This window comes from Heterocephalus glaber, unplaced genomic scaffold, assembly GCF_053883595.1.
Source record: "Heterocephalus glaber isolate CG9 unplaced genomic scaffold, H.glaber_assembly_v1.0 deba00001687, whole genome shotgun sequence".
In the NCBI taxonomy this organism is placed as follows: Eukaryota; Metazoa; Chordata; class Mammalia; order Rodentia; family Bathyergidae; genus Heterocephalus; species Heterocephalus glaber.
The window spans coordinates 23,021,037-23,043,856 of record NW_028258412.1 but is presented as its reverse complement, the minus strand read 5'-3'; the positions used below and the strand labels follow the sequence as shown (position 1 = coordinate 23,043,856).

The window sequence follows — 22,820 nt, the reverse complement described above, 5'->3', positions numbered from 1 at the left end:
GTCTCACTATGTAGCCCTGGTTGGCCTAAAACTTTAAACGATCCTGCCTCAGCTTCCCAAGTGGTGGGATTACAGGGGTGCACCACCATTCCCGGCCTTCTTAGGTACTTTCCCCATGTTGTCTCCTTGTACCCCTATGAGATGGGGTTCATTATTGTTCTTGGTGTCCACCCCAAGCAGTTAAAACATAGCCAGGGCCCCAGCTAAAGCATATTCAAAGGAGGACTTGCCCTAGGCATGAATTCTGTGACCCAGGACTTAGCCACCTGCCACCGTGAAAGGTACTGAGTGCCATCCTAACAGGGTCATTGGATCCAGGGCTCCTGATTTCTAGAACAATGCAGAACGCTGTGATTTAGTGGGGGTGGGTGGAAGAGTTTCTCGCCTCAGATGCAAGTGCCAACTTGGGAGACAAATCGATGTATCCCAGCTTCACAACCACAGAAGCGACGGGCCTGGAAGCAGACCAGAGTTCCGAGCCAGGGGTGGCTCCTGGGATCACCCTGACACCTGCGCTGTCCTTGTCTCGATTTCCCTGTGTACAGGGGCCTGCATGGCCTTAGCACAAATGTAAGAGTATTGTGTATCTGTCAATCAGCCACCTTTATGGCTACCCCAATTAACCATTCTCCTGGCCCAATGTGGCAGCTTAAGCCTGTGATCCCAGCACTAGTGAGACCCTGTCTCAAAAAATAAGACAGGGGTGGGGATTTAGCTCAGTGATGCTGCTGCCTGCCTTGCAAGCACAAGGCCCTGAGTTCGATCCCTGGTACCAAAAATAAATAAAAATAAAAGAGCCAAGGATGTAGCTCAGTGTGAAGGCCCTGCGTTGTCCCCAGCATCACACACACCTGATGCCCTCCTGCCTCCTTTTCCCTCACAGGAATAGACAGGGCAAGAGAACTTACTTAGAAAGCAATGCCCATGGGCTGGGGATTTAGCTCAGTGGTTTCACTGCCTGCTGCGCAAGCGCAAGGACCCAAGTTCGATCCCCAGTACCAAAAAAAAAAAAAAAAAGAAAGAAAGCAATGCCCAGTTAAGACCTCACTGGAGGAGAGCCAGGGATTTAGCTCAGCGGTGCCACCACCTGCCTCGAAAGCACAAGGTCCTGAGTTTGATCCCCAGTACCAAAAAAATATATACAGTAAATGGTAAGCTGGGTGCGGAGGTGCACACCTATAACCCCAGCACTCAGGAGGCTGAAGCAGGAAGACTGCTGGAAGTCTGTGGCCAGCCTGGACTACAGAGAGAATTCGAGACCAGCCTGGACTACATAGCAAGAGCCTGTCTCAAAAAAAAAACAAAAACCAGGGCCAGGGATTTAACTCAGTGGTTATGCTGCCTGTCTTGAAAACGCAAGGACCCAAGTTCGATCCCCAGTACCAAAAAACCCCCAAATAGTAAATAGTAGAAATAGTAGAAACCTGATCTTTAATCAGGACAACAGCTAACATCGATTACGGCTTATTGATGTACTCACTTTTCAGATCCTCACCATGGCTGCCCACAAACATCCCTGCCTCCATGCAGTGGAGGAAAGGACACCTGGTGACTCAGCCAAGTGGCCTGGAGCCAGAGGTTCTGTTCTAGAACCTGAGTGTGTGGCCACGGGCAACACTGTCCCCTCCAGGATGATGACCGAGTCCCAGGACACCCCTGTAAGGAGGACAGGCAGGAGGGCCAGCTGCTCCTACCCGAGAGACAGGTTTCCAGGGGGAGGAGGTGACCTGTCCACAGTCACAGGACTGACAACTGCTGAAGCAGATGCCAGATATCTAAGCCCAGGGTGCTCACCAAGGCTCACAATCGACAACTCAGAGATACTGAGAATCAAGTCTGCTAAATCAGATGTATCGATAATAATAGCAACTGCAGCAGCTAAGACATCAAGTGTACTACCTGCCTGAGGCTCTGTCCATACACATTAACTTTCCATCTTTACAAGTGCCCCGTGACTCCTGTAGACAGACAAGGAAACCGAGGCAGGAGTATGGTATTAACCTGGACTACACAGCAAGATCCCGTCTCAAAAAACCAAACCCAACCCAGACTACAAGAACCACCCTCGGAGCCCAGATGCAGGACGGTGTAAAGGAAACAGGAAACCAAACCCTGCCCCCTTTCTACCTCTGTCTTGTAGAAACAGAGACACACAGGCAGCCTTGCCTGGCAATAAATATTTTAATTATTGTTTCATTTTTATGATGACAAATAATTTTCAAGTTCATTTCCTGTTTTCGTTTGCTTGGTTAAATACAAAGCGAAACCACAAACAGGTACAACCAAGACATTTTCTCTCCCATCAACATGCTCCCGGCGGATCCTGGATTCGAGGACCAGGCTGGGGTGGGGAAGACTTTCTGGGTAGCACCGGCCTGAGGGAGGCCCGAGGTGGCAGGGCAGGAGTCAGGGACCCAGAGCCATGGTGGAGTGAGAATTGGAAGCCACCTGCTCCTGCTGTCACCTCTGAGGCGAGACCCCAGCCTCATCCTGGCTGCCTGTCCCACCTCAACTCCTGTCCTCACAGCGAGGGCACCAGGTGGTCTAACAAGGTCCAGACAGCAGGTCTGGAACTTTCAACCCAGCAGCGCCAGGCAGGTGGGAGCAGGAGTCATTTCTGGTCCCACTACCAAACTTTATTTTTGATTAGAATAGAGAACCATCTCAAATCTCTCCTACATAAACCAAACAAAAGCCCAAGCCCCTAAAACAAAACCAAAAATGCAGCCACTTCACTCATTTGAAGACCTATATACAAGTAAGTTGCTTTTTTTTTTTTTTTTTTTTTTGAGACAGGGTCTTGCTCTGTAGCTCAGGCTGGCCTAGAACTCACAGCGATCCTCCTGCCTCAGCCTCCCGAGTGCTGGGATCACAGGCATGCGCCACCATGCCCGGCAAGTAAGTTGTTTTCTGTGGGTTTTTTTTTTTTTTCCTTTTTTCTTTTTTTAAAATTTTTTTGAGATTTTATTATTATTTTTTAAAATAAATTCAGTGTTCACATTTCTATAAAGAATGCACCCAGATTTGGGCAGCCCTGCCGGCCTCTGGCGTGAGTCCCCCAGTCCCCTGGGGAACCCCGAAAAGCAGCAGTCTATGGAAGAGCGACTTCATGCCTGGCCCGCACGCTCGGGCCCAGGAAGCTTTCAAGAAAGCAGAGGGGAAGACGAGCTTACTGTGAACCCTTCTTTTAAAAAAGATTCACATGCTTCATGGTGCGCCTGTCGGACGTGAGGGGAGCAAGAGCTTGGGGACACCCTGGGCAGGCTGTGGGGCAGCAAGGTCCCCTGGCCCCGCCTGTCCTCAGGGTGGGGTGGGGCGGGGGTCCTGGCTCTGAGGCTGAGGCAGGAGGCTCTCACCCGGCTTCCTAGTTCATGTTCCACTCTTTCCTCTAAAACCTGTGCTGAGTCTTTGACTGCATGCACGGAAGCACAAACGTTCGGCTTGTATGCAAAAAAGGTACAAAATCAACTAGGATATAAAAGTTTTGGTAATATAAGGCCATCTGTTCAAGTCCACCTTGGAAACCTGTAACAGATATTTAAATACTACAGTGAAAAGGCATCTTAATATACTTTTTAAAAAACATCTGAAGTAATCTGCTAAGAGTAAGTGTGTAAAAAAAACCAAAACCAAAACCAAAACCCAAAACACCCCATTTCCCTTTGAGGGCACTCTGTCCTGGAGGGGCGGTGGCGGCTGTGGTCAATGCTTCAGCCAGGGGTAGGCCTCGATGGACGCCTTGCTGCGGTCGCCGTAGTCGTACAGCAGCTCCTCCCCGGCTGCGATGTCTCGGGAGGCGATGAGGATGAGGTGCGGCACCCCGTCGATGTCGTGCAGCTTGGTCTGGCAGTTCCCGCACTTGCTGTGGTTGATCAGCCGGCCCAGGCGGTTCGTCTCCCTGGTGGCGTCCACGCTGGCAGAGAGCAGGGAAGGGGGTTACACGGAGAAAGAGGCTTGGAACCCAGCCGGCCTCACCCCGGGGGCTTGCCCAACGGGAAGATGATTTGTGGCCATGTCTGTGAGAAAGTCATTCAGTTCAAAAAGCTGCTTCTCAAGCTGGGCCTGGTGGTGCACGCCTGTCATCCCAGCACTTGGGAGGCTGAGGCAGAAGAATCGCCATGAGTTCAAGGCCAGCCTGAACTAAATAATGAGACTCTATCTAATAACAAAAAACTGCCCCAAGACACCAAAAGCTGTTACTGAAGCTGCGCATGGCAGTACACACTTATAATCCTAGCACTTGGGAGGCTGAGGCAGGAAGATCTCTGTGAGTTCCAGGACAGCCTGAGCAACATACCAAGATCTTGTTTCAAAAAGAGAAAAATAAAGCTGCTTCTAAATGTTTGGCGAGGTCCTGGGTGAGGGCCTAGAGACGGTGGGATCAAAGGGCTCCTCCTTTCTTTGTGATGCTGGGGGTGGGACCCAGAGGCTCCTGTACTCTAGGCAAGGGGTCGACCACCAAGCCCTTTTTTTCAAGCCAGGGTCTTGCTAACTTGTCTTTACTGGAGAGACTTCTGCCTCAGCCTCCCAAGCAGCTGGGATGACAGGCATGTGCCACCTGTCTGGCTCAAAGGGCTCTTTATGGAGGCATGGGAAACAACTGGGGAGTTTTATAAAATAACAAATAGGTAAAACTTGCCCTCATTGGCCATGGCCAGGAAGGAGCAAGTAGCGGTTTCCAGAGCTACTCTGACTAAACGCCCCACACAGGAAGAGGCTGGAGGAGCTGCCGAGAGGATTTCCACACGTCAAGTTCACTTCTGCTTCCGGCTGAGTGAAAGGACAGCCAGGGCGGCTCTAGTCCACACATTACAAATGAGACATTGGAGGCGGAGCTGTGTCCCAGCTTGGGGAAAGGCAGCAAGCACTTCCCAAGAACCTGAGCAACAGAGAGCAAGGAGCTCTGGGGCGCCCAGCCCTGTGCTCATCCCCTCTGGCCCGGGGGAAAAGCCAGTCAAGAAAAGGTGCACTTAGGGAGGAGCGGGGCTCAGTGGCACACATCTGTGAGGCCAGCACTTGGGAGGCTGAGGCAGGAGGATCATTCTGAGCTCCAGGCCAGCCCGGGCTACACAGTTGAGTTCATCAGCCTGAACTACATAGCGAGACCCTGTCTCAAAGAACCAAAGCCAAACCAAAACAAACAAGAATAACAAAAACCAAAACCAACAAACCAAAACACACAGTCCACTTACCAGTAGGTTTTGCTGAGATACTGAAAGTAGTACATGTAGCAGCCCGTGGAGGGGTCTTGTGCGTACAGAGCCTCGCGCTTCTTGGCATCGGTGATCTCGATGAGGTCCCCGTGGTACTCCACCACGAAGTCGCCCCGGGAGAACTGCTTGGTGGCGATCACACCCCTGCCTTTGCCGTCGATGAGGTCGATCTGTCAGGAGGGGCGAGAGTTGGTTTGCAGCAGTGACAAGAAGCTGACAGGCACGGCAGCCCCTCCTGGGGGCTGAGGCCTTCGCCACCTTCTTTACCAGCTTCACCCGGGTGGGCTCTGTGAAAATGCAGTTCATTCATCTTCTGTGCAGCAGGGAAGGGTTTTACTACAGGCACACAGTTCTATGAGGTGTGATGGAGAAATGGTGAATGCTTACATTTTTAATAAAGGTACCACAGGCCGGGGATTTAGCTCAGTCATTCCGCCGCCTGCCTCACAAACACAAGGACCCGAGTTCGATCCCCAGTACCAAAAAAATAAAAAATGAAAAGGTACCACAGCGGGCCGGGGATATAGCTCAGTGGCGCCACACCTGCTTGGCAAGTACAAGGTCCTAAGTTCGATCCCCGGTACAAAAAAAAGACACATTGCCATAAATCCCCCTCAAAACCCTCCACTTCAAACACACTTGTTCCATTGTTCCTGCCACTTTCTGAAGCACTCCTGGAAGTCCTCTTTTGTGTCTATAGTTGCACTGCTGTGACTGCCTTGTCCCAAATTGATTCAAAATGTTTGTATTTCACGTCATTTTGACTTTGGGGAAGAACCGGATGTTGCCGGGTGCCAGATCAGCTGAGTAGGCTGGATGAGGACTCAGCGTCGTGTTTCCACACACCTGCCTTTATGTTGAGTAACTTTGACGGCTGGCAACATTCACCGTGTGTTTTTATCACACCTTGCAGATGTACTCAGAGACGAAGTCTTCCAGAACTGCTTCAGAAAGCAGCAAGAGTGATGGGACCATGTGAGGCAAGGGGGAAGACCAGGGGTCCTGGCAATGTCTTTACTGTGCTAAGTTATTTCTACATACACCGTGCATGGGATCATACGACCAGCACAGCATCCACCCAGAGCTCCTCCGTGTGCATCTGTAAATGCTACGTCAGACCCTCAGTAGACAGTGCAGCCCCGTCCTGCAGATAAGGAAACTGAGGCCCACAGGAGAGGAGCCACTCATCCAAGGCCACATAGCCAAGTGGTATGGCGGGGACTTGGGTCCACAGAGCTCTCTGCTGTCTGGGGCGGAGCCAGGCTCTGGGTCCCAGTCTCTCCTTTGTATCACCATTTACCCGCCAGTGTCTCTCCCAGCTCTGGGACAGACAAGAGTTGGACAGCAGTAGCTTGAAGGGCCCAGGATGGGAGTTTGGGTCCCCTTGGATGGGTGCAGACTCATCTGGCCACCTAACTCTCGAGTCAGGCGTCCTCTGCCCCCCACCCCGCCAGAGACACACATGCATGACACATGCTGAGCGGCCTGGGGTGTGGCTCAGTGGCAAAGCACGTGCTCAGCGTGCGGGAGGCCCTAGGTTCAACCTCCAGCACCAAAAACTAAGAGAAAAGCAAATGTCTTAGACATTGCTGTGTGGGAAACAAGTTAGGACAGAGTTCTTAGTTTCTCTTTGTGGCCACACACCCTGCCGCAGGGAGGGAGGCAGACACAAGAGCTCCACAGCATGGGCTCCCGCTGACTGGAATGAACAGAAAGGCACAGCCAGAGAGGGGGCAGACAGGCTGCAGGGGTGGGGGAGGGAGGGGTGACAGTGCCTGGGTACCAGGTTCCCCTTGGGGAAGACAAAATGCATCTGGAATTAGACCAGGATAACGGCCACACAGCATTGTGAATGTCCTAAATGCCGGAGAATGTATACTTTATAAAATTATAGCCGGGCATGGTGGCTTGATTTCTTTAGTCCAGTACTTGGGAGGGAGGCTGAGGCAGGAGGATTGCAGCAAGTTCAAGCCCAGACTGGGGAACATAGCGAGACCCTGTCTCAAAAAAAAAAAAGGTTGGGGGTGATTTTTGCCACCAGGGACACAGCTCAACGGCACTGGGGTCAATCCCCAGCACTGCAAAAACAAACAAGTGGCGGAGATTTAGCTCAGTGGCACCGCACCTGCCTTGAAAGCGCACAGTCCCAAGTCCGATCCAGGGTACCACAAAAACAAACAAAAAGAAAATTTATGTCTCCTTCAGCGACATTTTCTCAAGCGCCTGTGTCTGGCTCTGAGGCTCGTGCTACACGGCAGCTGCTGGCAGCCCCCTTACCTTCATGCCGTCCTCCTTCCCACTCTCGATCAACTCATCGATTCTCTTCCTTTCTTCTGACTGCATGGGGAGGAAAGCAAACAGCAGCATCAGTGTTCATGCCTGGTCACCCCACAGGGCCATGGGGCGGAGAGGCCAAAGCCCCAGGTGCCCCTCTTTTCTCCTTGGCCACCTGTTTTTGTTTCTGTTTTTGTACTGGGGATTGAACTCGGGACCTGGCGCTTGCGAGGTAGGCAGCAGAACCACTGAGCTAAACCCTCAACCTCATTAGCTGCCTGTTTTAAGGACCTGTCACCTCAACCCAGAGTAACCCAGCCAGGAGGACATGGTGGAGGTCGCAGGGCAGGATGGGGATGCCACAGTGTGGATGCTAAGTGTCCCCCAGCAGTGTACACACTAAAGGCTGGGTCCCCAGGTGGTGCTACCAAAAGGAAGTGGAGCCCAGCCCCTTCCTGGCCATGTGTTTCTGCTACCATGTGGCACCTCAGCCACAGCAACAGGGGCCTGACCATGGAACACACCTCTCAATTTAGGAGACAAAAGCCACCTCTTAGCAGGGCGTCGTGGTTCATGCCTAGGAGGCTGAGGCAGTAGGATTACATGTTAGAGCCCAGCACTATCAACTTAGTGACTTAGTGAGACCTGGTCTCAAAAACCCCCCATGGCAGGGCTGGGGATTTAGCTCAGTGGTGCTGCTGCCAGCCTCGAAAGTGTAAGGTCCTGAGTTTGATCCCCGGTACCAAAATAAAAAATTCCCCATGGCAGATCAGGGGCTGCTCCCTTTAGATGGACACAGGTCCCTTCCCTCCCAGCTGCCTGCCCTGCAGGTTTTCGGATCTCTGAGCTGCATCTCTGGAGCCACCATCCTGGAGAAGCAGAACATCCTCGCCCCGTCCCCTCCCAGGGGGTCCCCTCTCCCATATCCTGGTCCCACCACTCTCTCGGTGCACAGGACAGCGAGCAGGATGAGCCCCAGGCAGCACGGCTCAATGCATGGACCTCCAGTAACTGCCCAGGGCCTGGGGCCTCAGGGAACTCTGAACCAGTACGTGCCATTCCCTATGGTGTTGCTGCAGACAGCGCTCTCCACAGCTTCTCCGCCAGTCTCACCCGCCACCGCCTCTCCCTGCCTGTGCCAGTCTCCCGGCTTCCACCCTGACCCCCACTCCTCACCAGCAGCCAGAGGGATCTGATCCTGTCACCTGTACATTTACTTAATAGTGAATACCAGAGTCAGTTCCTTGGTTGTGACACCAAGACAACCTGGGTAATGGGTCCATGGGAACTCTCTGTACTATCTCTGCAATTTTTCTAACGAAGGTAAAATTACTGGGAAATTAAAATTTATTTAAGGCAGGCATGGCATTCTATGCCTCTAATCCCAGCACTCTGGGAGGCTGAGGCAGGAGGATCATAAATTCAAGCCTCATCTGGACAACTTAGCAAGACTGTCTCAAAAAAAAGAGTGGAGGAGGGCCAGGGATGTAGCTCAGTGGTTCTGCCGCCTGCCTCGAAAGCGCAAGAACCTGAGTTCGATCCCTAATACCAAAACAAAACAAAACAAAACAAGAATGGAGGGCTGATGATTTAGCTCAGTGGTGCTGCCACCTGACTTGAAAGTACAAAGTCCTGAGTTCGATACCTGGTACCAAAAAAAAAAGGGGGGGGGGTGGAAATGTAATGTAGTTGAGTGTGAAGACGCTAGGTTCCATCCCACTACTGTCCCCTCAAAATTATTTAAAGAAAAACAAAAGGCTTGCAATGGTGAGAAAATCCACCCTGCCAGGTTCTGCAGGACCCAGACCTCACCTCGGGGCCTTTGCCTCTCCTTGTCCTCCCTTCAAGTGCCTTTCCCCAGTGCATCTGCCTGGCTCACTTCCTCTTCCTGCAGATCTCTGCTCCGAGGCCACTTTGTCAGAGAAACTCCCCTGACTACTGGGTTAAAGGAGCCCAAGCCCGCCACTGCACCACACTGCTTGGTCCTAGTAAATCGGACCGAATGCTATCCAGAATGCTGTCCCAAATCACCTTGGTTTTGTTTTTGTTTTTTTTGGTACTGGGGATCAAACTCAGGACCCTATGCCTACAAGGCAGGCAGCGGAACCACTGAGCCAAACCTCCAGCCCAAATCACCTCATTTTAATTTGCTTGTCACGTCCCACTTGAACATAAGCTCCGGGAGCACAGGGCCTGAGCGTGTGTCCTTTGGACTCACCCAGCTAGGACATCAGGGCGGAGCAGCCAGTCAGGGCCTCCTCCTGGATTAATCCCTAGCAGCGTGCAGGGGAGGAAGAGTGCTGCGAGCTGCAGGGGCCACTGTGGGCAGCTGGGGATTCTCCTGCCTGGTCTACAGTGGGAGGCCGGGTCGGCCTCAGTGGCCTGATGCAGAACTGGGACATCGCCAGCCCCTTCTGGTCGCTGCAAGTTTGAGGCTGGCCGACAGCCTTGGTGGGTGCCGTGGGTGTCGTAAGAATTCTGGCAGAAGCCACAGTGGCCTCTGGGCAGATGGCATGGGGGAGGTGAGGCCTGAGGGGGGGGAGCGAGGAGGGCTTGGGCACAGACAGGATGGAGGCTATGGCTCCCACGGCCTTGAGGTCTGAGGTAGCGTCCGCAGAAGCCCCACCAGTTGGGCCCTGGGCAGGGTGGGGATGAGGAAGCAGCTCCCGCCCCAGGTGGCAGCCACAGCACAGTGTCCAGGGCTGGACGGTGTCACCAGGCCCATCTGTTTGTATTTATTTATTCATCTTGGTTTGAGACAGGACCTCACCTCACTATGTAGTCCAGGCTGGGCTCCAACTAGGAGTCCTGGCCCTCCTGTGTGCAGAGCCAGAGCCCAGATCCTGCTCCCGGCCCAGCCTGCACCCTGCCCCACTTGGTCCACCTCAGCGCCTCTCATTTCGGTTTCACTGCTGGCCAGCCTCTCTGTGCCCTACCCACCTGGACCCCAGCCCCGGCCGAGTTCCTGCTGGCCTAGGGGGCAGCGGAGTCAGGACAACCTCAACCCTGGGCCAAGGCCCAGCTGCTGCACCCTTGGGCTTTCTCTGTGCAGCCGGAAGAATCCACGCCTTGCCTGCGCCAGCCACATCCTCTTGGCCTGCAGGCAACAGCCTTGCCACCCTGGCCAGCACAGGGCTCATAGCCAGCAGTGAGGGGCACAGTATAGCTTCTGCTAGAGGCTGGCTCTGGGTCAGGACCACAGCAAACTGCCAGGGCTGCAGCCCAGGCTTTGGGGACTCGTGCACGCACACCATGCCCTCCTGGTCCTCTGTGCACAGAGCAGACCCACCCCTAGGCACATCCTACTTCGGGCTTCTCTCCCGGGCAGAGGAGCCGGCTCCCTGCTGGCAGGGCAAACTGGCTGTCCCTCCCCAGGAGCCCCTAGCACGGGCTGGGAGGACCCGTGGGCCCTGGCCCGGCACCGCCTCCTGCTCTGCAGTGCTGCCTCGGGGTGACCTCACGCAGCCTCCTGCTTGGCAGAAGCCGTTCCCTTTCTCTGGAAACAGAGCCAAGGCTGCTCTCTGAGGGGGAGAGAAATGGATGCCTCTCTCCTTTTTAAATAAAGCCTCATCAAGTAAAAGAAAAAGAGAACACCCTGGATCTCTGTACCTAATCTGCCGCTTTAACACAGACGAGAGGTTCAGGGCGGGGGACTTAGCTCAGTGGTTCTACCACCTGCCTTGAAAGCACAAGGTCCTGAGTTTGATCCCCGGTACCCAAAAAAATAAATTAAGAGAAAAAAATAAATAAACAAAAGTAGCAGAGACAAGAGGTTCAAACTGCCCAAGCCTGGTCCCCACCTCTCCGTAGGGAGGCGATGCTGAGCGCTGAGGGTCAGAGCTGAGGTGGGTGAGGAAGGGCGAGGGGCTTCGTGAGGTCAGAGCTGCCACACCAGCCCAGGGCTCCAGGACAGAGAGGCCGTAACCACTCCCTACTGCATCTAACACAGTTCAGCCCTCTGCTCTGCCTTCCTGCCTGGGTTTCTCTCGGTTCTTCGGATTCCCAGATGGGAGGCATGGGGGACAGTCACAGTTCCCTGGCTGCCGTGTGCCAGCCTCGAGTCTACATGCCTACGAGCGCAAGCCTATTTCTTTATCCCTCACAACATCCCCGCCCAGTTTCCAGATGGGGCAGCAGAGGGTCAGGGACCAGCCTGGATCTTCCCACCAGCAAACGTTCCTGCCACTGCTCTCTCCCACCCGAGCCACCATGCGGAAACTTCACAACCACAGACAAGTCAAGGGTTGGCTGGACCACCAAGTCCTAGGAAAGCCACTCCGGACGGCATCTGGCTTTCTGGGCCATGGCTACAGACCACCAGGCTCCTTCACAGGGTGTCCTAGCCAAGTCCCCAGCAATCCCACCAGGACAACAGAGCAAGCTGGAAGCGGCAGCACACGCTTGTAACCCCAGCACGCAGAAGGGGTGAAAGCCTAACTCCAGGATGGACAACTCAGTGAGATGCGGGTCAAAAGGTCAGGAGGGCTAGGGATGAAGCCTGTCGTGAAGGCCTTGGGCTCAGTGCCCTTGGAGATCTGCCCCAAGGCCCATCCCATCCCTCAAGAGCTGGACCGGAAACCACGAGGCTCTACCTGCAACTCCGCTTTGCTCTTCCTGGAGCTCCTCCGGACTGGGTAGAAGTCTGTGAGTTTGCGATTCTGTTGCGTTTTCCCTTGAGCTCTGGGAGTGAAGGGAAGAGAGGAAAACAGGGATGAGGAACAAAGCCATGCTCATACCCAGGAGGCAACCAGCTCTCTGGAGGCAGCTCCTGGAAAGGAAGCCACTTAAACACCTTTGTGCCCTGGGGCCTGATGGCACCTGCTGAGCTGGCCAAGGAGGCCTGAGACACATTCAGAGAGGGCAGGGAGGGGCCTTGAACTCCAGCATCTGCCACGCTGAGATGCTGACAAACAATGGCATCGGGGTGAATGTGGCCCTCGGAACCTCGAGGGCAGCTGGGGGCTCCAGCCCATGGGAGCCACCTGTACTCATGAGGAGCTGAGATCCCGGGGGACTTACTTTTTCCGAGGAGCCTGTTTGCCCTTGAGAGGCTTTTTCAGGGCTTGCTTGGCAATGGCTGCATTGGTAGAATCACAAGACGAGGTTGGGGTTTTTGGAGGTTCTGCTGCTTCAGATTTTTGGTTTGGAAAAGGTGCCAGGGGACCTCTCCTGGCGTCTTTGAGCTTCTGTTCCTCAGACTTCACGGTGCTTCGTATCGCGTTCCCAGCATTTCTTTTCTCTGCAGCAGAGGGTGGGAAAAGGGGCTTTTTCTCTATTCCACCTCTCAACTTTGAGACCATCAGCAGTGTTTTAAAACAGGCTGAGAAGAAAGGATCATGGGAGTTTCAGGCCGCAGGGCCCTGGGTCTACTGAGTCACTGTCCATTATGGCTGCCACAGCCCAAGTGCTTGGCTCGACTCCTTTTGCTGTGTGTGGTATTGGAGATGAAGCCCAGGACTATTCTACCACTGGACTATGTACCCACCCCTTTTTATTCTTTATTTCAAGACAGGGCTTTGTTAATTTGCCCAGGCTAGGCTTGAACTTGCTCCCCTCCTGCCTCAGCCTCCCAAGATTACAGGCATAATTACCACACCAGGCCTCACTTCAGATCCTTAACAAGACAAGCTCCCCTCCTAATAACGATGAAGCTGGTGCTCACAGTGGGTCTCTGTATAGTGTCCAGCAGCCTGGCAGGCGCACTGTGACGCCGTTGCAAATGGCCTGACTGGTAACAGTCTGGGGCGGCCGTGCTGGGAATCGTTTGCTTTCTCTCTCTCTCTTTTTTTAACGATTTACTTTTTAAAATATGTAAATAACACACTACTGATCGGAATGTAAAATGGTCCAGCCACTTTGGAAAAATTTGGCCGTTCTTCAAAAACTTCAAAAACACAGGATTCCCGTTTGACCCAGCAATTCCACTCCTGCTCAAGAGAATTAAAAACATCTGTCTGAACAAAAATGTGCCCAAGAATACAGTGGCTTATTCATAATAGCCAAAAGGCACAAACAGCCCAAATCCCCATCGACACATGAAGGGTTAAGTAAAACATGGGTTATCCACACAGGGGAACATGATCCAGCCACAAAAAGGAATGCACCAAACGCTGACACACACTGCACAGTGAGTTAAGTGCAAGAAGCCAGACACACAAATGCTGTGTTGTGTGATCCGTCTGTAAGAAATGTCCCCAACAGGCAAAGCCATAGAGAAAGGAGTTTAATAGTTGCTGGGACTGTGAGGGACAGGAATGGGGAAAGTGTCTCCTAATGGGCTTTGATATGTCATTTATGGCTCAATAAACAAAAGATAATACATCAAAACCATCCGGATCATCTTCCTCCTCAAGTTCTTAGGTGGACCAGGGGAAACTGAGGCCAGGGTGGCAGGTGTAACCCAGAACACTGCTGGAGAGGTCAGCCTGTACTACAGTACAACCAGGCCCTCCAAAGTACATCTGACCCCAAATTCTCTCTCTCTCTTTTTTTGGTACCAGGGATCGAACTCAGGTCCTTGCGCTTTCGAGGCAGGTGGCGGAACCACTGAGCTAAATCCCCAGCCCCAAATTCTTTTTTGAGACAGGGTCTCACTGTGTAGTTCAGGCTGGCCTTGGACTATGTAGGCCAGACTAGCCTCAAACTCACAGGGATCTTCCTGCCTCAGCCTCCAGAGTGCTGAGATTACAGGCACGCGCCACCATGCCCTGCCTGGCACCAAAGTCTACTTACTGCCATTTAGTGACACTGTGAGCTAAATAACTAGCTTGTGTACCCTATTATCTTTGGGGACAATTTACATTCTTCCCCATCCCAAAATAAAATGCAGCTGGCAAGCCAACACTACAGAGCAAGCCCTTTCCCCATGCTTGGGTGGCTGGTACAGGATTGACCCAGGCCGTGGCGGTGGTATCGGGAAAAGCTGGCATCTGTTGCCGCCGTCACAATGTCTTTCTGGGTCCTCGCTCTAACTGATCCTCCAAAAAGCCCTGGGGGTGGGGGAAGGCTCCTCTCTCCTTACAGATGAGCCAACTAAGGCTCCCCAAAGAGCAGCAATCTGCCTCAGCCCCCTCCTTCCAAGTGGCAGAGTTTAGACTATGGTCTAAGTCATTCTGAGAGCAATTGAAATAGTATCACCCTGACCCCTGCGGGGAATCAAGCTGAGGGTGGCTCCTGCCTTAGGATAGGGCGTCCCCACCCCTGCATCTAAGATCTGAGCCCACAGGTCAGGCTACATCGCTGCCTGTGACATTGGCCCCCGTGAAGACAAGGTTTCCTCCTACAGCACCTGCAGGGAGCCAAAAGCTCTGCCCCAGCAGGCAGGTTTTACTTAGATGGGAGCACGGGGAACTGGGGGGAGCTTTGAAAGGAAATATCTGGATAAGAACAAGACTCTCAGAGAGTTCTGTTTAACTGCAGGGCCAGAGAAAATTTTCCATAACCATGTATTTTCTGGCTCAATTTTTTTAGGGGGGCAGTGGCTATGTCAGAGATCAAACCAGGGTCTCACGCGTGCTGGGTGAGGGTTTCCTCACTGAGCCATGCACAGCTCGCAACATCGTCACAGAGTGTGCCCCTTCAGAGGGCAGCACTGAGCAGGCCAGCAAAAAGAAACTTTAGAAACAGAGCCAAAGCCCCCAATAAAAGGGAAAGAATCGGTTCCCTGCATTCACATCACACTGCAGTCGCCCAGGCTGTGTTTACTTTCAGCATTTAAAAGCCTCACCAATCGCAGGGCAGGTGTGTCAGTTTTGCAACGTGGGAGACAATCCCAAAGGACGCGCTAACCCCAGGAATGTTGGACCAACAGGGGACACGCCCCGGGTTGGGTTACTCTTTAGCCTTTTGCTCTTTCTTAGCAACAAAGCTCAAATCTCTCAAACTCGATGCTATCTGCATTCTTTTGGAAGAGAGGGGCTCCAGCAGCCTGACCGGGGAGCCCGAAGGGACCCATGTCAGAGACGTACCTTCTCGTTTCCTGTAGATCCCGGCTAATGGTTTCCCCTGGCATTTGACTTCATGATGTGCAACTGAGTTCTCTTCCTGAAGGGGGGAACGCATTCCAGAACATTTGTTTGGGCTCATGTAGGAATAGATCTTTGACTGCCCGGCAAACACGTTCTCCTAAAAAGACAAAGGCGTATTCTGAAAGAGGCTTGTAAAAGCAGATCTGGAGCATTTAAAGGGAAATGGGGAAACGAGAATATAAAAGACAAAATGTAGACTACAGCGACAACGTCTCTCAAGGGCGAAGCCAGCAGAGAATGCCAGCCCCAGTTCTCAGGGGAGGACTGGCAAGTTTAGGATCCCCCAGGTCCATGTCAAACATCTCTTAATCCTTGTGAGCTCTAATTCTTGTCACTGAGGAGACATCTGGCCATCAGGAGAACCAGCTGCGCTCCCCTATCTGTAACCTACCAACAGCAAGGAAGGTTGGGATGACCCAGGGAAAACTGGGAATCCAAAAGGCTAGCTGGGCCAGGCTGAGTTAATTTCCCTGGCTGCCGGCAGCAACTCTAGCACAAAAACAGGCCCGTGGGGATCTGATTAATCCCTGGGTCCCAGGTCAGCTGGGAGGACTTGTCAGTATTGAGCTCTCCCAGGGCACAGTCGCTGGCGTCTTGGGGATCACCAAGCCCAGCTGCTACCCAGGACTCTCAGGGTGATAGAGAAGCTCCTGAGGACAGAGGCTAGGGCGGCCACTCTCCCGCAAACACGCCTTGCCTTCATTATCAGTGGACAGCCGTGGGCGGCACAGGTCACTCACTGCCCCTGGTGGCTCTGGGTGTGGGATCGGTCCCCGAGGGAGCACAGGCCACCCCAGCGGAGGAGAGCTTCCCAGAAACATTGCAGGGCCCTGCTGCCCGCCCGGGCGAGCCATTAAACACCAAGTCGGCGGCCCGGTGACCTCGCCTAGCGACCGGAGCAGGCCCCGAACACCCGGGAAAGCAGCCACCTCCGGGGACGGTGGGTCTCCGGGAGCGCAAACGCCATCAAGGCACAGTGGAACTTTTCTGAGGTCAAACACCATCTGGCAGAGAGACCTGGCGGAGCCGGGGTGGCCGCCACTCCCAGCCAGGCAGCGGAAGGAAGCGGCCGGGCCCGCCGGGCGCCCAGGGCGGCGCGGGCGGGGCCCAGAGCCCACGTGCCCGGCGGGAGGACGGGAGGGCGGGCGCCGCTGGGGGCGGGGAGGGAGCCTGCTTACCCCGTCGGTGCGGGGCCTCCCCGGGCCCCTCCGCTCCACCATCTCCGGGCCCGGGGCCGTCGCTGCCACCGCCGCCGCCGCCGCCGCCGCCTCCACCGCGCGGGGCTTGGACATCTTCCTGCCTGGAGAGGGGGACCCGGGGGAAGCGGGGGAGGGGGCGCTCAGGGCGCGGCGGGGCGGGGAGCGGGGCCGCCCGGGCCGGGCGCCGCGGTGGCGCTTCCCCCCGCAGCCATGTTTCGAGAGCCCATCGGCGGAGGGCCGGCCGGGGCGGGCCTGGGTCCGCGTCGTCCCCCCGCCGGCCGGCCCGGCCGGTCCCCGCGCCGCCTGCCCCCGCGCGGCCGGGCCCGACACACCCACCTGCAGCCCGGCCAGGCCCATGGCGGCGCGCCCCGCCACCTCGCCCTCGCCGCCTCCGCCGCGGCCCGGCCACCAGCGCTGTCGCTGCCGCTGCCGCTGCTGCTGCCGCCGCCACCAGCGCCGCCGCGGCGCCCCGGGGAAGGGCCGGCGGCGCCCCACGGCGCCCCCTTCCCCCATGGCGAGCGAAGCCGGGCCAGCACCGCGCGCCGCGGCAGCCCCGGGCCGCCCAGAGCGAGGGACGCAGGAGGGAGGGATCGGGGGGGGGGGGATCGAGGGACGGAGGGAGGGATCGAGGAGGAGGAGGCGGAGGAGGCGGAGGAGGCGCCCGGCTCTGGGAGGAGCCCAGGCCGCGCGGCGAATCCCAGCTCGGGCGCGCCCCCTCGCGCGCGCGATCAGCCACTCGGCACGCACCGCGGGGGAAACGCGACGGTGACAGCCGGGCTCCGGCTCGCCAGGCTCCTTCCCCGGCGGGCGCAGCAGGTATTCTGGGAGCCCGACCCGTGCCAGGCGAAGTCAGCAGCTCTGAACGCGACAGGCGGGGCGGGGCGGGGGTGCGGGTGGCGAGCTTCGGGTGCTTGCGCCAGCCGGAGTAAAACTCCCCCGGAGCCCCCGGGGTCCGCCCCTGCCCGCACCCAGCCCAAGACGGGGATGTCAAGTTTCAAGAGATGTGCGAGGGCTGCACCCAGAGCCCCAGAACCAGGAAGGGCTGGGACCAGGAAGGGCTGGGACCAAGGTGTCAAACCCAGGCAGTCTGTACTTGGCCGGTAGGAGGCCTCCGCGCAGACAGCGCCTGGGCTTGCGATGATAAATGGGCTGGGTGCTTCCACTGCACACTTTATCGCTCAACCCTCACAACAGCCAGTGGAAGGTAAACACGTTAAGTCTTCTCTGCAGAGGAGGAAACTGAGGCTCAGAGAAGCGAGGAGTCTGGGCGAGTTCTCACAACAAGCAATGAATGGGCTAAGTAAGTCCCAGCCCCTAACTTCTCCGTTGCAGAGGAGGAAATTGAGGGTGAAAGGGCACCTGGTGCTGCAGAAGGGGTTAGCAGGTGGCCTTGTGTCCCGCCCCCTGTCCCTCTGACAAAATGCCCATGGCAGGCAGGATGGTGCAGCAGTTGCTAGGGCTTGTGGGCCCTCAGCCAAAGATTCACTGAATTTGTGCAAAGTCATAGATGCCAACGAGACACTTGAAAGGGTCCAGCTCCTGCTGCCTGTGTTTCTCTCCGTGTCTGCCCCACAACCACGGCACTTCCCCAGTATGGCCGTTGGATTCCTCATGGGTAAAAACCAAGAACCTCGAATTCCATAATCTACCTGGGCACCTCCTGGTATCTGCAAATAAACAAATGGCTCTCTGCAGTCACCTCCCCACCAGCCTCCCATGAGAAGGCATAAGACTGAGTGGGATTAAGCAACAGGAGCCCACTCGGCACAGTGCCTCCCACAACAGCTCATGCTTTCAAATCCTTCAAGGCCCCTCCCTCCCCAACCACTAAATCCAGGGTGTAGGACATGCTGCCCATGCCCTCTGCAGAGCCTAACAGACTCCAATGCCAGAGACCACCCAGATGGATAAAGATTTCAGAGACACTCTGAGCCAGTGTGGTGGTGTGTCCCTGTAATCTCAGCATGCAGGAGGCTGAGGCAGGAAGATAGTTGCAAGTTGGAGGCCAGCCTGAGCTGCATAGTTCAAGGCCAGCCTAGATTACCTAGTGCCCCCCCCCCAAGCCACAAAAGAGGGCCGGGGATTTAGCTCAGTGGTTCTGCCACCTGCTTTGCAAGTGCAAGGTCCCAAGTTCGATCTCTGGTACCAAAAAAAGCCACAAAGGGACCCTCTTGACACTCAGGTTTAACCACTTGGAAGTGTCTCTGCATCAGGAGGTCAGAAAATGGTCACGGTTTGTTGCCAAATTACTGCAGGGATCATAGTTTTGGAGCAGGAAGCAGCCACACAAATCATCCATCCCACCCCTATACACACATACTCATGGGCACAGCTTTTGCTAATTATTAGCCTCAAATACAAGTCTAGCACCCTCTTCTCTTAACTCAACAGCTCAGATATTCAAAAGTTGTAAATGCAAATCACCCAGTTTAAGTTTCAAAACTCTTCCCTTTTTTTCTTTTGGTACTGGGGATCGAACTCAGGACCTTGCATTTTCGAGGCAGGCATGGGAACCACTGAGCTAAATCCCCGGCCCAGTCCTCCCTTTCTTTGGACATATTTATATGTATATAACAAATATACCTATCAATAGAAATACAGGATTTCACAGAAATATAATTCAACAGCAATGTCACTAATAACTAACATTGGACCGGGGATTTAGCTCAGTGGTGCTGCCACCTGCCTTGCAAGCATGAGGTCCTGAGTTCAATCCCCAGTACCAAAAAAACCCCCCAAAAAACAACTAATAACTAAGATTTATTGAATGTTTATGATGTGTTAGGCTCTGTCACACTGCATTATTTGATTTAAACTTCCCTACAACTTATGAGAAGGTGCTATTATTCCTATTATACAGATGTGGAAACTGAGGCTTGGACCAGATGAATCACTTGTAAGAAGCAATGCAGCTGGGTGGGATGTGAACCCAGTTCTGCTATATGAGCATAGTTTATATTGTGCCAGGTGTGGTGGCACACACCTGTAATCCCAGCTTTAGGAGGCAGAGGCAGGAGGATAGCTGTGAGTTCAAGGCCAGCCTAGGCTACATATGAAGTTCAAGGCCAGTTTGGACTTCACAGCAAGACCCTGTCTCAAAAAAAAAAATCTATATTGTTTTTCTTGAATTAAAACCCTAACATACTAATACATTCATTCATTCAACAAACATTTATTAAATACCTACTTTGTTCCAGGCTGTGTGCTAAGGACTCAACAGTAAACATAGAGACAGATGGAGCCTGGTGAGGCCAGGGGGTCAGTGGGGCTTTGTAGGCCATGGTGACAACTGTGGATTTGATTCTAGGAGTAACAGGGAGGCTGAGGCAGAGAGAGTAGTGACATGATATAAATCTGTATTTTGGGGATCATCGGAGCTGTGAAGGGATAATGAACTGGAGATGGTTAAACAGGAAGAGAGAACAATTCAAAGGCAACTATTTGGCAATGGCAAAAGAGATGGACAAAAGTAGACAGATTGAGTCTTCTCCAACTAATATACTTAGGGTTGTAAATATCTAGATGACCATAAAACTTTAAAACCACAGGAGTTGCCGGCTATCTGAAGTTTGTTAGAGGGATTCTCAAAGTGAATTGCTTAATATACTGTAAATGGTATTTATAATTCTAAATATCCAATTTAATTGTTTGCGTGAACAATGGAGTGCCAAGTGTGGTAGTGCTCTACAGTAATCCAGCATTCAGGAGGCTGAGGCAGGATGATGGCCTCAAGTTCAAGGCCAGCCTGAACTGCATAACAAGTCCCTGTCTCTCTTTCTCTCTCTCTCTCTCTCTCTCTCTCTCTCTCTCTCTCTCTCTCTCTCTCACACACACACACACACACACACACACACACACACACACACACACGGAGCCTAAGAAACAGGTAATTATGAATCTGGGGGGTCAAGTAACAGTGAAAATCACTAGCCAGTAATTACAAAGGTGATTTGTAAGCCTACCATGACAGAAGCTGTAAAACGTTCACCTTCACCTTGGCTAAGCAAGGGAGGTGGGGCCAAACAAGCCAAGACACAGCATGGCTACTCTGGACAGTGACTTTGGACTTCAGCCTCTACCTCATCTGAAAAATGTGAATAACAATTTGTAAAAATTAACTGAGACAATAAATTGCCTGGCCCTCAATGGCAATTATTATTCGCCCATATTTTAAGTATTTTGATGATAGATGATTAGTTTATTTTCCCCTATAGATTAATTAAAGCAAGTTTTTGTTTTTTAAAAATATATTACTTTTTTTTTTACCGGGGATTGAACTCAGGACCTTGAGCTTGCCAGGCAGGCACAGTGTTATGGAGCTACATCTCTGGCCCTTAAATGTACTACTTTTGAAACAGGTAGTTTAAATGGTTTGGTAATGATACTAAAAATGAACCGGGGAATCAATAGTTCTATTTACTTATTTATTTTTTGGTACCGGGGATCGAACTTGGGACCTCGCACTTTTGAGGCGGGTACTGGAACCACTGAGCTAAATCCCTGGCCCATCAATAGTTTTATTAAGACTTGTGATGATAAGTTAAATATACTTTTAGAAGCTTAACACTTTCCTAATGAAAAATATTAGTCTTAATTTTCTCCATGAACTGGGTTATAAAGTTTTTTTTAACCTGAATTCACTATGCCTTGTTTCTTCACCAGAATCTGGGGAAGTCTTGTCCCCAAAGACCATATTGGGCTGCTGTGAGAACAAATGATGCAACTGGGTGCAGGCCTGCAAACAAAGAGGCCCAATAAATATTTGCTGAATGCATTATGATCTTATTATTATTGCTATAAAGAGCTTACTGCATTAAGGCAAATTCCTCCTAGTATGTGGTGCCTTGGCATTTCCAGCAAAATGTAATGCTCCAACTTATTTTTTTAAAATAGTAATGCTATTCAACTGTCACGCTTAAGTTTTTGGCCCTTTAGTGTAAAGGAGACACACCGGCTGGAAGTGACCAAGCGACCGGAGATCTCTTTGCCGCATAACGTGGTCCTGACCGCAAACTATGCGAAGACAGACTTCAGGCGGGGACATCGCCTGCCCTGCTGTACACCCCACCCACCCACCCACGCCATCGCCCGTGGGTAGGAGTCCTGACCCGATCGGGCGAAGGGGTTCCCGGGAGGTGCCAGGGGACCCTTGTCACCCAAAGTGGGCCAGTGGGGCCTGGCCTCGCCCCGAGGCGCATAGGTGACTCAGGCCGTGGGGGAAGGAAGGTGGTACGGCGGCACTCCCCAAGATGTAGGTTACCGATCTGCTTCCTGGCCTCGTGGGTACCTGCTGTCCCCACAGGAGAGAGCGCTAGGGTGGGCGAGGCCCCGCTCCCCCTCCTTCTGTCAGTACAACCTTTCCGTGGAGGGGCCCTGAGCTTTAGTTTGCAGCGAGCTTTGACATATGGATCTGCTGCCAGTGGGAGAGGCAGCGCCAGCGGACGCCCACACTTCAGAGGGAGGAAACCGAGGCATGGCAGTGGGAAGGGCTTCTGGGGGCTTCGGAAGCGGGAGTTGTGGGACAGGGAAGGTACCGAGGGAGCTCCTCCCCCGCCCCGGGGTCCCCGGGCTCCACCTGCACTAGGGCGCCTCCCGCCGCGACTCCCGGCTCGCTCCAGCGCCAACCCCCACCCGGCCGCCCCATGCGCTAGCCAAGCTGGCAGATACCTCTCGCCATGGCCCGGCTCTGTCACCGCCTGGGATCTCCCGGGAAACCGAGGTTTCGAAAAAAGTTGCAACAACTGTAGCCAACTGCTCCGCCAAACTGCAGCTGCCAGCCTTGATTGGCGCCGCCGCCCGCCTCTTCGCAGGCTGTGGGTCGTGATAGGTGAATTTGCAGAGAGAGCCCGCCCCTTTCCCCGCCTCCCAGGCCTGGGCGGGGCCAGCGGCCCCACTTTCTACAAACCCTTTCGGGACAGGTCCCCACGGAGGAGGTGGGAGGGGGTTTAAATTTGACGGACTCCCGGCGTTGATTGGATGATGTGAATGACACCCGCGATACCATTGGGTGGACGCAAGCTCCTCCCCTCCCGGTGTTGAAGCTCCGCCTTTGGTGCGTTTGTCACGCCGCTGGAGGACCCGGCTCGGAGTAAACCTGATATGGGACT

The 22,820-nt window shown here is 53.7% G+C and overlaps 1 protein-coding gene across 3 annotated transcripts; it reads right to left on the bottom strand.

Moving 5' to 3' along the window:
• Positions 1-2,162: 2,162 nt before the first annotated feature.
• Positions 2,163-22,519, bottom strand: Kmt5a (lysine methyltransferase 5A). Of its 3 annotated transcripts, XM_004843948.3 has the most exons (8): positions 22,381-22,519; positions 16,693-16,814; positions 15,455-15,611; positions 12,507-12,726; positions 12,080-12,167; positions 7,491-7,550; positions 5,193-5,383; positions 2,163-3,913 (listed from the first exon to the last, which is right to left on the bottom strand). In XM_004843948.3, exons 1-8 carry the CDS (start codon positions 22,388-22,390, stop codon positions 3,703-3,705), a joined length of 1,059 nt encoding a protein of 352 aa, XP_004844005.1. In that variant the 5' UTR covers positions 22,391-22,519; the 3' UTR covers positions 2,163-3,702. The 3 variants fall into 3 exon arrangements, with proteins under 3 accessions (XP_004844005.1, XP_021113270.1, XP_087054294.1); XM_021257611.2 differs by lacking the exon at positions 16,693-16,814 and having other exon boundaries at positions 22,381-22,499; XM_087198168.1 differs by lacking the exons at positions 16,693-16,814; positions 22,381-22,519 and adding an exon at positions 17,050-17,241.
• Positions 22,520-22,820: the final 301 nt, after the last annotated feature.

What these genes read in the sequence shown, in the direction of transcription:
- Kmt5a (XM_087198168.1), bottom strand. Translation starts at nt 17,226, where the DNA reads ATGGGGGAAGGGGGCGCCGTGGGGCGCCGCCGGCCCTTCCCCGGGGCG. An exon ending in GATCTACAGGAAACGAGAAG is followed by an intron (nt 12,727 to 15,454) that starts GTACGTCTCTGA and finishes CCTCTGCTGCAG; the next exon opens with AGAAAAGAAATGCTGGGAAC. An exon ending in GGAAGGAGGACGGCATGAAG is followed by an intron (nt 5,384 to 7,490) that starts GTAAGGGGGCTG and finishes CCCTCCTGACAG; the next exon opens with ATCGACCTCATCGACGGCAA.